Source organism: Colossoma macropomum, unplaced genomic scaffold, assembly GCF_904425465.1.
Source record: "Colossoma macropomum unplaced genomic scaffold, Colossoma_macropomum, whole genome shotgun sequence".
Taxonomy (NCBI): domain Eukaryota; kingdom Metazoa; phylum Chordata; class Actinopteri; order Characiformes; family Serrasalmidae; genus Colossoma; species Colossoma macropomum.
The window spans coordinates 39596337-39611779 of NW_023494805.1; the positions used below are offsets into that span (position 1 = coordinate 39596337).

At 40.7% G+C, this 15443-nt stretch overlaps 1 protein-coding gene across 1 annotated transcript in view; it reads left to right on the forward strand.

Annotated features, from left to right (window-relative positions):
- The window catches only part of LOC118826568 (RNA-binding motif, single-stranded-interacting protein 3-like), a 115588-nt gene that overhangs the window by 85750 nt on the left and 14395 nt on the right, over positions 1-15443 (forward strand). The window contains exons 7-9 of the mRNA XM_036597572.1: positions 10931-11034; positions 12437-12480; positions 13875-13971. Of these exons, the coding sequence (XP_036453465.1) occupies positions 10931-11034; positions 12437-12480; positions 13875-13971 (245 nt within the window). The remainder of the gene's footprint in view (positions 1-10930; positions 11035-12436; positions 12481-13874; positions 13972-15443) is intronic.

The following is a 15443-nucleotide window of genomic DNA, read 5'->3' on the forward strand; positions in this document are numbered from 1 at the left end:
TCTGGTTAAAGCTTGTGACTGTATCTGAAATCCCAGCAGGAAAGCAGAGTGAGTGCTCTGTAATAGGGCAGAGTGAGGGTGGGAGAGGCGAACACGCTGCGCAGAGCTCTAACAACGCTCAGTATTCATGAGAGAGAGAGAGAGAGAGAGAGAGAGAGAGAGAGAGACTAGCACACTCACACTGTTTAGCTCAGACTGTTTAGACTTCAGAATATGACAGAGAATAATAAACACCTGTCAAACTGCAGTCAGAGACAGAGATGGAGAGAGAGAGAGAGAGGTGGGAAGGGTGGTTAGAGAAAATCACACTATTGTTTCTGTTTGACAGACTTCATCCTCCCACACTGACTACCAAATACAACAGACTCAGCTATCAGAAAGAGGCCTGGAGAGAGAGAGAGGGAGAGAGAGAGGTTGGATACGGTAAAGGAGAGAGGGGAGATTTAGATTTCCCTTTGACAGTGATAAAATACTATTCTGTGATCTGTCCTGAACTGTAGTTGCTGTTCAGAACAAGTTATATATATTTTTATATTATAGTTTGGCTCTGTAGAGGATGAGGATGATCTGGAGTGTTGAATCACTGGGATCTGAAGTGTCCAAATTCTGATATGTGCAATGTCCAATCTCTGGTATCTAGAATGTGTAATGTATGGTATCTAGGGTGTCCAGTCTGTGGTATGTGCAGTGACCAATCTCTGGTATCTAGAATGTGTAATGTATGGTATCTATGGTGTCCAGTCTGTGGTATGTGCAGTGTCCAATCTCTGGTATCTCGAATGTCTAATGTATGGTATCAGAGGTTTCCAGTCTCTGGTTTTTACAATGTCCAATCTCTGGTATCTAGAATGTCTTATGTGTGGTATCTAGGGTGTCCAGTCTCTAGTTTTTACAGTTTCCAATCTCTAGTATCTAGAATGTCTAACGTACAGGATCAAGGGTGTCCTGTCTCTGGTTTTTACAGTGTCTAATCTCTGGTATCTAAAATGTTTAATGTATGATGTCTAGGGTATCCAGTCTGTGGTATCTAAAATGTCTTATTCTGATTTCTGACATTAAATATGTGGTATTTAGAATGTCTAATGTATGACATTTTAGGGTGTCCAATCTCCGCTATGTACAGAGTCTGATATAGTGTCCAGCCTCTAGTATCCAGAATCTGCAATTTGTGGTAATTATACAATCCAATCTATACAAGTAGCCAATGTATTTTTTTCTAAATGGTGAGATCTTTAATATGTAAAGTGGCCAATCGTTGATATTTAGAAGATTCCCCAGTGTCTACATTTTTTATCTAGGTTAGTATTGGCTTTAATTGAATATAACCTTATATAAATTAAACATTACTGTCTGCTAATTATGACAATAAAGAACCTGTGGCCCAGAGTAGAAGAGGCTTCGTCCCAGACTCTCAGTCTGAGCTTGTGAGAGAGATTCTGAGTTTTGGTATTGTCAGAAGACGTCAGTGAGGTGGTGGAGATGATGTGTTTTGTGAAGGCAAACTGCAGTCATGATTTTACAGTGTTGATGCCTTAGCAGATCAGAACCTCCCAACAGCTGCCCCTACAGCCTGCCCTGAGCCCAGCTGCTTTAACAGTGAAGACAGTTTTACTCTCATTACTCTGAGCAAGTTGTATACCAGTGGGTCCCCACTATATTTTTATAGCAAGCACATCCTCAACCCTGGCCTCATCTGGAGGGGTGTTTATCATTAAATATTAATTCATTTTTATTCTTCTATTCAGTTTGTTTTATCTAACATCCCATTAAAACCATTTGTACAGAGTACTCCAGATCCCTCCAGCCTTCCAGAGTCCTGCAGTCTTCCACAGGCTTCCAGAGGCTTTCAGTACCCTGCTGTCTTTCAGAAGCTTTCAGACCTTCAGAATCCTGAAGTCTTCTAGAGACTTTCGGAGTCTTTTGGTACCCTGCAGTTTTCCAGAGATTTTCAGTCTTTCAGTATCCTGCAGTCTTTCAGAAGCTTTCAGAGTCTTTCAGTATCCTGAAGTCTTCCAGATTTCTACAGTCTTGAAGAGTTTTTCAGAGTCCTCAAGTCTTCTAGAGTCTTTTCACAGTCCCCCAATCCTCTAGAGTTTTGAAGAATTTTTCAAAGAGATCGGATCAATATCCAGTTTTGAAAGCTACATTTGAAAAAAACAAGATTAAACATGCTGTGTCCTGATTGGATGACGATCTGATCAGTGATCAGATGTCAATGCTATGTGTAAACAGAGGCTGTGCATTTCAGAGTAAAAGATGAACAGCTTCGAAGAAACAGGATTAAGGAGTGAGGATGTGTTAATTCCTAATGATCTCCCCTGTGCTCTGTATCACACACACACACTTTAATCCATTCTCCCCATGCTCCCTCTCTCTCTCTCTCTCTCTCTCCTCTCTCACTCTCTCCCTCTCTCTCTCTCTCCCTCCCTCTCTCTCTCTCTCTCTCTCTCTCTCTCTCTCATCTCTCTGACTCTCTCTCTCCTCTCTCTCTCTCTGCAGTGAGAGAGAGTGTGTGTAGGGAGATGTAAATCAGTGTGTAAGCAGTGCTAAACGCATCACAGTTTTCAGCAGCTACAGTAACTCTGTTACAACCTGCTATCTTATCTAGAACAGCAGGATCATTTCTAAACATTTTGAGGCCCCAAGCCGCTTCCCATAGACCCTGGAGATATTTTGTCTCATTTATTTTGATCATTAAAATTGTAAATAACTGCTAGGATAATGTAGCAACACAATAATTAATGCAATAAATATTAAATAATAAATACAAACAAAATCAATTATAATTTGTGTCCATATCTGTGTCATATTAAATATCAAGTCTCTGGTCTAAAATATTTGATCTCTGGTGTCTCGAATTTCCAGTCCAGATAAGTCTAGAACGTTCAATCCCTGAGTCCACCATCTAGTATGTACACTATCCAATCTCTGGTATGTATGGTGTTCAGTCTCTGGTACCTAGAATGTCCAATATGTTGTATTTATACTGTCCAGTGTATTTTATCTGATTTTTTTTTTTTATCTACATTATTTTTTGGCAGGTAATGTCTTGATTTGGTATAAACCAAAAAAAAAAATACTGCTTAAAAAACACCCTGTGTGTGTGTGTGTGTGTGTACAGTTGCTAGTCAACCAAAATTCTCCTTCAGTTCATCATTTGATTCAAGCCTGATAATGTATTAAAACAGCTTGAGTTCTTAGGCTCTCTCTCTCTCTCTCTCTCTCTCTCTCTCTCTGTCTCTCTCTCTCTCTTTACTCTCTCACTCCTCTTTCTTGCTCTGTCATTTCACAGTTAGAGGGAAACATTTGTTTCATGCCTCTGAACCATCTGTTTCACAACACACAGACACACACACACACACACAGACACAGACACACACACACACCATAAGCCGTATGCTAACTCAGTGGTTTGGCAGCTGCTGGTGGGCAAACAGTAGATTTTGTTATTTATTAATTTATTATTTATTTACTGTCATAAAGTTTAAAGAGAAGTAGGAGGGCAGCAGAGAAAATGAAATGATTCATCTCATGAACACAAACACACATGTGCGCGCGCGCACACACACACACACACACACACACACACACACACACAACACGACTTCAGGCTCTTTTGGAGTGCAAAGGCAATAACAGGTATTTATGAGCAAAACAAGGCAAAAAGCCTATAACCTTACTGGATAAGGGAGAGAAAAGAGAGCAAGTATAAAGCAGATTCAGATGGTCTCTGGAAGGCTGGAGGACTCTGGAAGACTCTGAATCATGGAAGGGCTCTAGAACACTGTAGGACACTCAAGGGATGGGTAAGACTTTAGGACTCCAGAAGACTGAAGGACTCTGGAAGACTCTGAAAAACTGGAGGAATCCAGAAGACTGAAGGACTCTGGAAGACTCTGAAAAACTGGAGGAATCCAGAAGACTGAAGGACTCTGGAAGACTCTGAAAAACTGGAGGAATCCAGAAGACTGAAGGACTCTGGAAGACTCTGAAAAACTGGAGGACTCAGGAACCCTGAAGGATGCTGGAACTTACTAGGAAGATCTGGAAGTGAAAAGCAGCATAATTATTATTACTCTGGAAAACTATGAAAGACTCTGGAAGACTGGAGGACTCTAGAGGCTCCAACATAATTAAAAAGTTCACAAAATGAATTAATTTGTATGAGACAATCAATTATTGATTTCTGCAGCTTGTCTGACTGCAGAACTGGCAAAATGTATCTTTGCTCTAGAAGACTAGAGGACTTTGGCAGAAGGATACAACATTTTCATTGGTTTGTATGAGACAATTAAATACTAATTTCTGCATTGTACCTGACTAATAAATCATCATGGCATTCCTTAGCTTAGCTCATTTCACTGAGTGTCAGTTCCAGTATGATCAAGGTTGATTTACTAGCCTGGATAAAACCATATTGTGAACATACTGAGTGTGACATTCACTTAATAACAAATATTTTCTCCAGCCAGTTTCTTTAGACCAGTGGATTTGAATTGCAAAAAAAAATGAAAGAAACTCAGTGGTCAGTGGTATTTTTTATAAGTGTTTTGAGGGATATCTGTCAGCGAGTACACTGTCAGAAAAAAGGTACTATGCAGGCACATTTTTCATTCATCAACATACAATGTAAATGCACCCTTAAAGGTACAACAGTGGTTCTAAAGTCCAGCTGTGTACCTTAAATAAGTTTTTTTTTTCACAGGGGAAACATACAGATTTGTACCTAAAAATCATGTTTCTGACAGAGTGCCATTGACCTGGTGTCCCCAAGGGTTCAATTCATGGGCCACTGTTATTTCATTTATACATGCTTCCTCTTCACCAAATCCTTCAAGACTATGAGAAATTTTTCCACAGCTAACTCAGATCTACTTGGCCCTCTCTCCAAACAACTATGGTCCCCTTGACTCACTCTGTAAGTGCCTCATTACTAACTGGATGGAACAAAACTATCTGCAGCTGAATAAAGATAAAACAGATTATTTTATTCTGAATTGCAATGAGAAGCAGAGACTAGCTGCCTATTGGATTCACGAGCCATAAAATCTAAAGAACTAGTGCGTAACCTTGGTATACTGATGAACTCTGATCTGGTTTAGCAGTCGTGTCAAAGCAGTTACTAAATCAGCATTTTATCACCTTAAGAACATCAACAAGATCAGAGATGTTCTGAGTAAAGCAGAGCTGGAAAAACTCATCCACACCTTTATTTCTAGCAGGTTTGATCACTGTAATGGATCATAACTACCATAACTGATTCAGAATGCAGCTGCCAGAGTCTCACTAGGAGTAAACGAAGGAACAGACTTTATAGAGCAGTAACAGCTCCTTAATGTCTTATTGGTGCAGAAGCAGCATATTTATCTGATCTGCTGCAGCGATATGAGCCGAGCAGAACTCTGAGATCATTAGGAACTGGTCAGTCAGTCCTGCTGAAAGGTAAAGACTAAACATGGAGAAGCAGCGTTTAGCTACTAAGCTGCTCTTAAATGGACCCAGTTAGCAGAGAGCATTAGAAGAGCCCCAACACTGGACACTTGAAATCAGCCTGAAAACGTTCCTGTTTGAGCTTCTCTCAGCTCAGTTTAAACACTGTTAGCTCTACTGCACTTCCCTCCTCTAATCCTCTATTATTTAATTTCACCTGTAATTAGATTTTTAATTTAATGTTTCATTGTTTTCTCTTTAAAATGTTTTATGTACTTTCTTTTACTTTCATGTACTTTTTCACTTTTCAGTACTTTTTCTGAGAGTGTAGAAATAATCCATCCTGCTCACACAGTCTGTATTGTTGGTATGATTTTAAAATATGGTAGCTACGACTACAGTCTCTAACCGTGCATCAGCAAACTGGAGCTATAAGAGAGCGGTTTCTGATAAAGTGGCCGCTGATTCTACCATGCACTATGGCCTCTTTTCCACTGCAGGGCTGAACAGTTCTGAGCAGCTCTATTTCAAACTTGAAAACAATCAAATAAGTTCAATTCGCTCACCCAGACGACAAATAAATGAAAGCAGTGCACTGACTTTAAACTCACCATTTAATAAACGTCAACGCTTCAATCTAACACCCATTTCTAAATACTAAATGGTGCTGATAACCAGGAGAGAGTAGCTGGTTAGCGTTAGCTTAGCTAGCATGCTGCCAGCTCTGCTCACTACAAAACAGGTTCGATTCTGACTAACAGAAGCGTTACTGACACAAATTTAGATGATAATGACTCAGCTCAGAGGAAGCGAAGTTGAGCGGCTGATGTTAGAGGTGCAGAAAGCCGGTGCATCCTAGCCAAGCTAATGCTAGCCAGCTCCTCTCACCTAGCTTACCTCACGAGATCCAAACACTCCAGCGGAGGTTTGACTCGACTAACTGGTGCTCTAACATCACAAATATTGATGATGAAAACTTACAACAGCGAGAGAAAAGTCGACTGATTGATGGTGGAGTGACAGAAAGCCAAAGTCGGATTTGTTCTGTTAGAGCTTTAAGCTGTAGCCTGCTATGCTAAGCTAACGTGCGTGTACGGTGCCTCGCCTGCAGTACGGGCTCGGTTCTAGCGAACCGATGATTAAAACTCCTGTTTAGAGGATAAAGACTTGTGTCTGAGAGCACAATTTCGAATGACGGGTGTTGAAGTGACAAAAATAAAAGTTACACTTGTTCTGTGGTTCTTTGTACTAGACCCTGTCAGGCTAATGTAGCTATCCAGCTACACGTGAAACCCTCTGCAGTACAGTCTGTTTCAGTAGAGATACTGGAGTTGGAGTGACAGACAGACTCAAACATGTTTTGTGGTGGGTGGGGTGTATGTAGCTATTAGCCTGTTAGCAGTTAGCCACTGATTTGTGTAGTTTTCTTGGGTATTTCCTGGTTCTGATTTAGTGGAACAACAGAGAAGAAACTGTAACCGGTCTCATGGGTTGGGACCAGCCCATAATGGCACGGTACGGCCCTGAGAACCATTTGACTTGACAGTGGAAAAGCGGCCAATGATGTGGAACCGTTAGGGGTTCTGTTGATGCTTATAACAGAAAACTCTAGGAAAATAAACCTGAATCTGTCAAACGTCTAACACTGCATACTGATGATTGATCAGCTTCTCAGAGTGACGCTGACCTTCTCTGTCCACGACACCAGGACCTTTCTCATTACTCTCATTACTCTACACGCCTTCATTGATCATTAATCAATTAACAGCCAACTTGCTGATCAAAACTCTCCTGCTGCAGCACTATTGATCTCAGTGGTGACAAGCTGCTGTGACAGCGCTGGCTTTTCCTAAACAGCCCCTTCTGATCAGCTCAATTGGGCAATAATTGGTCTTAGTGTGGTGCGATCAATAGAAAATTAGGTTTTTAATAACAGGTCAGGTCATGTGGCTGTAGTTAGGCATGGTGTTGTTCTAATACACCTGAAGCTGCTGAAGGGCTTCTCACGTTTTCAATACAGATCATATAAAACAGTTATGAGAAAATGACTTAAAACAACAAGTAAAAAAATATATAAAAATCTAGAAATAAGTTGAACAATATTATAATATTACTACAAGAGTTTCATAAGAAAAAAATACGTACAGTTGCATGCTTTGTTGATGTAAATGTGCAAAAATGATGATGGCACTTTTTGTGTTTTAAATTCTATTTTCCTTCAGTTTTTGTAAATCCAATAAATAGATATTGGGTTCTAAAATTAGCAAAAAATGTAATATTTAAATTTGTTTCGCTGTACAAGATGTGTCAACTGATTTTCACTCAGAAAAAATTAACAAAATCTTGTAATTTAACTATGGATGTCTAAAGAGTTGCTTAAAGTTATATATACTGACTAGATTTAAGACAATTTCACTTGCCAAGATATATGTTTTTACAGTGCATTTGTTTTTATTTGTGTTTATTATAATGTTTATACAGCGTTTTTGCTGGGAAATTCAAATGTGCCTGCCAGATAAACAGTGATGAAACCGTTTTCCTGGCTTAGACTTTAGCTGTACATATAAATAGGTTCAGTGAATTTGCTGACTGTATGGTTAATAATTATGGCTGAAGGTCTTAATGTTCCCAGTTTCATGTCAAGCGTGCCTCTTGTAATTCACATTAGGTAGTGGAAAATTCTGTTTACTTTGCAAGCCTGAGCATCACACGCAGTAACTATCAGGGGAGGAATCTGGACAGTGTGGTAGGGGAGTGAAGGTGTGGATGCAGGCTGGTTAGCAGAGGGATTATGGGGGATTGTAACAGTGGTCTATTGAATTTTTTATTTTGTGCCATAGTAGTTTTTCTAGAGGTGTTAGTTTCTTTGCTAATCATTTTAACTAGCATTTTGCTATTCTTTTGCTTGCATTTTTTTCTATTTGCTTCTGGAATCTCTCTCTTGCTCCTGAGTTTTCCTGAGAAACATCTCCTGAGAAACATTTTTCAGGTTGGTGGGGCTTTAAAGAGGGCATTTGATGATGTTTTTGCATGTCTACTATGTTGGAGCTATGGGTCTTCTGACCATTAGCCACCTCCGCTCTGAACCATGGAAAGTTCCCAACAAGGAGAAACATGCTGTACCAAGCATAGTGCTGTACTGTGAAATGAAGCTGATGCACCTTTGAGCTGCAGCGTACTAGTATAACAGTGAGTGTGTTTACATGCACTTAATAATCCGATAACTGCAGAAAATCAGATTTTGTTAGTAATCGGATCAACGACTTCACATGCACTCGAGTAATCAGATAATGGGGAAACTCCAGGTCTACATGAGTCAGACAGTAATCAGATTTCTGCTTTACAACCAGCCAATAAACTCACAGAAGACGAGACGTAAACATAACATAAAAGTCTAACCTCATTTAGAAGATCATACATCATCTAGAAGATGAAGAATATTTAAATACTTCATTTCATCAAGCATGTATTTGGTTTCAGCATCACTGCAAAAGTGTTTTGCTGCGTCTCGCGGCGACGCTGCTCACTTATTTTCGGTACGGCAGTCTGTTTTCGCACATGAGAAGAGTTTACAGAAATCTGATTACGGCTCTAAAATTCAGCCTCTTATCAGATTTCTTAATCGGATTTATAGAGCAGAGTATGGTGTTTACGTGACCATTTGAATAATTGGATAGCAGAAATCTGATTATTGAGTGCATGTAAACGCACTCAGTGTTAGCGAGTGGGCTATCAGCCAGCTGCTTAGAGAAGCCTGTGGTTGTTGAGTGTGGCACATTTGGAGAGTCAGAGATCTGATTACACTCTGGAATTCTCATCCACAGACAATTATCAACAGGTCCTAACGAGTCAATTAACGTCTAGAAAGGAAAGACAAACACTCAGAAATTCATAAGAATGTTCTGAAAAACAATTCTTGACTTCAAAAAGTCTCTTAAGATAATCTTAATTATTTTCTTAAGATTTTCTTAGGAAAATCTTCATTGTTTTTTAGTTGGCTACAATGCTTTTATTTCCCTGTACCATAGATGAAGCGAGATACAGTTCAAAAACATATTAACTGTTATTTGCGTCAATTATCATCAAACCAAGCAGTCAAAAAATTGTGATGAGGAAAAAACTCTTCATTAGAAAATATGATAATTGTGGGGTGACGGACGAGGATGCTCAGAAGAGGTAGTGACCATGACAAAATCGGATGCTTACCTTGTCAACCCGTACAGCCTGAGATGAGTGTGAGACTGCCGTAAGGTTAAGAAAACATTTAGGAAAGTAATGTTATCAAGAACATCACTTATAGTTTCTATACTTTTAGAATTATTGTCAAAAATAAAATTAAGAAAAAACAAAATTTAAGAAGATTTTCTTTGTTAAGACACCTTTGTGAATCCGAACCCCAGGTTCTGAGACTTTACAACGGGGTGTCCACAGCAACCTGCCATAGTTACTATTCTTTCGTTGTAGTTTGATGCAGATGTTTACTATTTTTTGCTTCAAAAAATATGCATGGCTAAACATCTTCAGGCTCCTGCAGATGGCGCTGCATGAGAATGATCGGGCTATAAATACAGGCAAGATTTATAGATTGAGAAGAAGCGGTACAGTGCAGTGAATGTCTCGTTCAATGTGTGGAAAAAGGGTCGCAAGTGGCTGTTAATGATTGGCAAAAAGGATTGATTGCATTTGGGCATGTCAAAGGCCACAGTGTGAAGGAAGTAGCTATATTGCGAAGTGTACAGTGATACGGGTCGACCAGTCTACAGGAATTTCTCATCAGAATTGTGCCCGAAAGATGAAACTGACGGACAGGGTCCACCGGCATGTTTCATGGCTTGTGAATAAAAATCACTTCGCTTCCAGACCAGAACTGCTTCTAGATGTCAATGCAGTTCTTCACAACCAATTTCTGAAAGAACTCTCCACAGGGAACTACGTACCATGAACATATGGAGCAGAGTGGCAGCAAGAGGCCTTTGCTCACTTCTGCTCACAGAGTTTCCCGGTTACAGTGGACGAAGAGACAAAAAACTGGACTGTTCATAACTGGAAACGTGTTATCTGGTCAGATGAATCTGGTTTCTGCCTGTATGTGAATGATGCTCGGTGTCATGTTCATCGTAGACCTCAGGAAGCCTTCAATGAGGACTAAGGTGTGGTTCAACCTGGAGGCTCTGTGATTCTCTGGGAGATAGGAGGAGTAAATCTGCCCCGCTGGAGAGCAGAGGAGTACAGGGGAAAGAGAAAAAACGAGTGATGATGGAGAGAAGAGCCTTAGCATGGCTGACCTTTTATAAAAGCGTTTTTACTCTGGTTATGTTTTCAGCATGACCCTATTATAGTGTCTCATTCACTGAGAGGAGACACAGCTTTACAGCCTGAAAACAAAGAAAACGAATAAAAAGGAAATAAAACAGACGTTTAGTTTCCATTAAAGACTCAATGTGTTATGTTTCTCTCTCTCTCTCTCTCTCTCTCTCTCTCTCTCTCTCTCTCTCTATAGCTCCTCCTGAGCCGTTGTTGTGTAAGTTTGCTGATGGAGGACAGAAGAAGAAACCGAGTCAGAGCAAATACACTCAGAACAGAGCATGGAGCAGAGAGGGAGAGGTACACACACACACACACACACACAAATGTAGGCGTTGATATAAACTGAGTCTGTTCTACAGTTTCTCATTAGGCTGAATGAATAACTGATTCTAAATGTAGGTATTGTGATATAAACTGAGTCTGTTCTACAGTTTCTCATTAGGTTGAATGAATAACTGACTCTAAATGTAGGTATTGTGATATAAACTGAGTCTGTTCTACAGTTTCTCATTAGGCTGAATGAATAACTGACTCTAAATGTAGGTATTGTGATATAAACTGAGTCTGTTCTACAGTTTCTCATTAGGCTGAATGAATAACCGACTCTAAATGTAGGTATTGTGATATAAACTGAGTCTGTTCTACAGTTTCTCATTAGGCTGAATGAATAACCGACTCTAAATGTAGGTATTGTGATATAAACTGAGTCTGTTCAACGGTTTCTCATTAGGCTGAATGAATAACAGACTCTAAATGTAGGTATTGTGATATAAACTGAGTCTGTTCTACGGTTTCTCATTAGGCTGAATGAATAACCGACTCTAAATGTAGGTATTGTGATATAAACTGAGTCTGTTCTACAGTTTCTCATTAGGCTGAATGAATAACCGACTCTAAATGTAGGTATTGTGATATAAACTGAGTCTGTTCTACAGTTTCTCATTAGGCTGAATGAATAACCGACTCTAAATGTAGGTATTGTGATATAAACTGAGCCTGTTCTACAGTTTCTCATTAGGCTGAATGAATAACCGACTCAACAGTAGCTATGAAAGAACACATTTGTGGGCGGAGCCTTGATGGGACATTTCAACCCCTCTAAATCCACTAACTCATTATCATCTCTCTCCATGTCTCTCTCCCCTGTTGCTCATATCTTTTCATATATCTCAGACATAATAAGAGTGATAGTGCCTTCAGGGAGGAAACGATGGAGGGAGGGAGAGAGAGAGAGAGAGAGAGAGAGAGAGAGAGAGAGAGAGAGAACAAACAGTAGGGATGCAGATGAAATCTGCCATGCTCAGCAGCCTGAGATAGATTAGTGATTCTCCAGGGGAGAGAAAGAGAGAGAGAGAGAGAAAGAGGGAAAGGCAGGAAGACAGAGTGTGATATAGGGAGAGAAATGAAAGAGAGTGAGAAGGAAAGAGCGGGAGAGACAATGACAAAGTAGAGAAAGACAGAGAGAGAGGAGATAAAAAATAGAGAAAGAGGGAGAGAGCAAGAGACAAGAGGTAGACAAAGAAGGAGAGAGGGATGGGGACACAGAGACAGAAGAGAAGAGAGAGAGAAATGTGATAGAGAGAAGAGAAAGAAAGATGGTAAATTGCAGCATTTGAGTGATTTTCTTCATGTTGTTCAGTCATACACAATTTGGATATCAATACTGTACATCACTGAAACTGAAATATCTCTGTTGCAGAATGGAGTGACATTAACGTACGATCCTGCAGCTTTACAGAACGGGTAAGACATACACCCTGACTCTTATTTACTCAGAAACAGAGTGAGGCAGAGAGAGAGGCTTAATATGGGCTGCTGAAACTCAATCAGTAAAACTAGCATCATTTCAGAAAAGGTCTAGATCTTCAGGAATTGCCTATATTTTGTAACTAGCAAATAAAAAATGATCATGTAGATTTCAAAATATCATTTAGAGGTCAATCACATTTGAGATACTAATAGCAATTTGTCTTGAATGCTTTTAATCTTTCGTTAAACCACACTGAAAGCTCTGACATGATCTGTACTTAAATAATCAAGTTATGATCACTGAATGTTAGCTGCAGTCACTCAGTTTGTGGTCATTGCAATTATGTGAATGCTGTGAAAATGAATAAATTAAATAGTGAATTAGTTACTTGAACATTCTAGAGCAGTATTTTTTGTGTACCTATTCAGCTGCAGGCCCAAACACAAAATCACTTGCAAGCCCAATCACTCAGCTACCTGCAAGCCCAAAGACCCAATCACCTGCAAGCCCAAAGACCCAATCACATGCAAGCCCAGTCACCTGCAAGTCCAAACACACAATCACATGCAAGCCCAAAGATCCAATCACCTGTAACCCTAAACACCAAATCACCTGCAAGCCCAATCACCCAGTTACCTGCAATCCCAATCACCCGATCACATGCAAGCCCAATCATCCAACCACATACAAGCCCAAAGACTCAATCACCTGCAAGCCCAAACACCTGTGCAATTATGTGAATGCTGTGAAAATGAATAAATTGAATAGTGTAGTCGTTACTTGAACATTCTAGAGCAGTATGGTTTGTGTACCTATTCAGCTGCAGGCCCAAACACAAAATCATTTGCAAGCCCAAAGACACAGTCACCTGCAAGCCCAAAGACCCAGTCACCTGCAAGCCCAAAGACCCAGTCACCTGCAAACCCAAACACTCAGTCACCTGCAAGCCCAAAGACCCAGTCACCTGCAAGCCCAAAGACCCAGTCACCTGCAAGCCCAAACACCCAGTCACCTGCAAGCCCAAAGACCCAATCACCTGCAAGCCCAAACACCCAATCACCTGCAAGCCCAAACACCCAGTCACCTGCAAGTCCAAAGACCCAGTCACCTGCAAGTCCAAACCCAAAATCATCTGAGAGCCCAAAGACCCAATCACCTGACCACCTGCAATCCCAAATGCCTAGTCACCTGCAGGCCTACACACCTGACCACCTGCAAGCCCAAACACCCAATCACCTGCAACCTCAATCACCAAATCACCTACAAGCCCAATCATCCAATTTCCTGCAAGTCTAAACACCCGACCACCTACCCAAGCACTCAAATGTTCAATCACTTCTCTCTCTCTCTCTCTCTCTCTCTCTCTCTCTCTCTCTCTCTCTCTCAGGTTTTATTCTTCTCCGTACAGTTTTGCTTCTAACAGAATGATCACCCAAACCTCCATCACGCCTTTCATCACTGCCTCACCCGTCTCCACATATCAGGTAACCTGGCTGTGTGTGTGATAGAGGGGGAGAGAGAACCAGACACAAGTTGGCATTTGGTGAAAGGAAGAGAGACAACAAGACAGACAGAGAGGAATAAGATAATTACTGAAAAGCAGAGACAACCAGACTGACAGAAAGAGAAGGAAATAGATGACTGTGTTTGGTGAAGGAGAGAAGGATCAGGAGTGATGAAGGAGAAAAAGAGAGGGCAAAGAGACAGAAGTGTGTTTGCTGAAGGTTACTGTGTCTCTTCATTTCTCTCTGATTAAATGTCCTCCTGTATTTGTCTTCATAAACTGATTGATCAGAAAGAGAGCGGATATTAATCCTGCTGTTCCAGAAGCTTCTCTCCTGCTGACCTTCAGCCTCCAGCGCTCTAATATCTCCATCTGTCTGCCTTCATTCCTCTGTCCATGGCATGCAGAGAGAGAAACGTACTGCCTCAAGGCACAGACAGGAAACATCAGCAAAAAGGGGGAGATAGACAAATCTGTCAGAATTACTAGACATGAATTAACTCTTTGACTGCCTTCAGAGGTCAAACTTTCACACAAACTAGCCTAATTTCAAAGCAGTTTAAAGTAATTTAATAATTTAATTAAAGTCACATTCAAAGCACTTGATCATTCATTTAATTAGCAAGTTATACACATTTTCTAAGCTGCTTATCCCTCTGGGTCACGGGGGGAGCTGGAGCCTATCCCAGCAGTCGGGATTGGGCGGAAGGCAGGAAACACCCTGGACACACCTGGACACACACTCGCACCTAGGGGCAATTTAGCATGTCCAGTTGGCCTGACTGCATGTCTTCGGACTGAGGTAGGAAAACAGAGCACCTGGAGGAAACCCACACAGACACGGGGAAAACATGCAAATTTCACTCAGAAATGGACCTTGCTGTGAAGCGATAAGGCTACCCCCTGCATCACCGTGCCGCCTGTTAGCAAGTTTAGTAGCTAGCATTTTGTGTTTGTTATATTCATTCTAAATAACAGAGATAACAGCAGGCTATCAAAGCAGAACAAACAGCTGTTCAGTAGCTGTCATGTTATTGTTAGGGGGCTAGCTAGTTACCAGTAAAAAGGGTCATCTTAGAAAACATCAGTCTTTGCACCAATCTTAGAAAAAAGCTACATTCTGTCAAGCTGACTTGACTCGGAGATACAAGACTTGACTCAGACTCACACCTCACAGACTCAAGACCTGGATTCATGCCTTAAAGACTTGACTCAACTTCACACCTAACCTAAGAAAATTGAGACTTGACCTGCACCTCAAAGACTTGGACTCGCACCTGTAAGACTCAAGACTTGGACTCGCACCTCTAAGACTCAAGACATGACTCAGAGACACAAGACTTGACTCATACTTCACATCTCAGAGACTCGAGACCTGGATTTGCAGCTCAAAGACTTGACTCGACCTCACACCTCAGAGACCCAACTCAGACTCAACCTAAGAAAATCAAG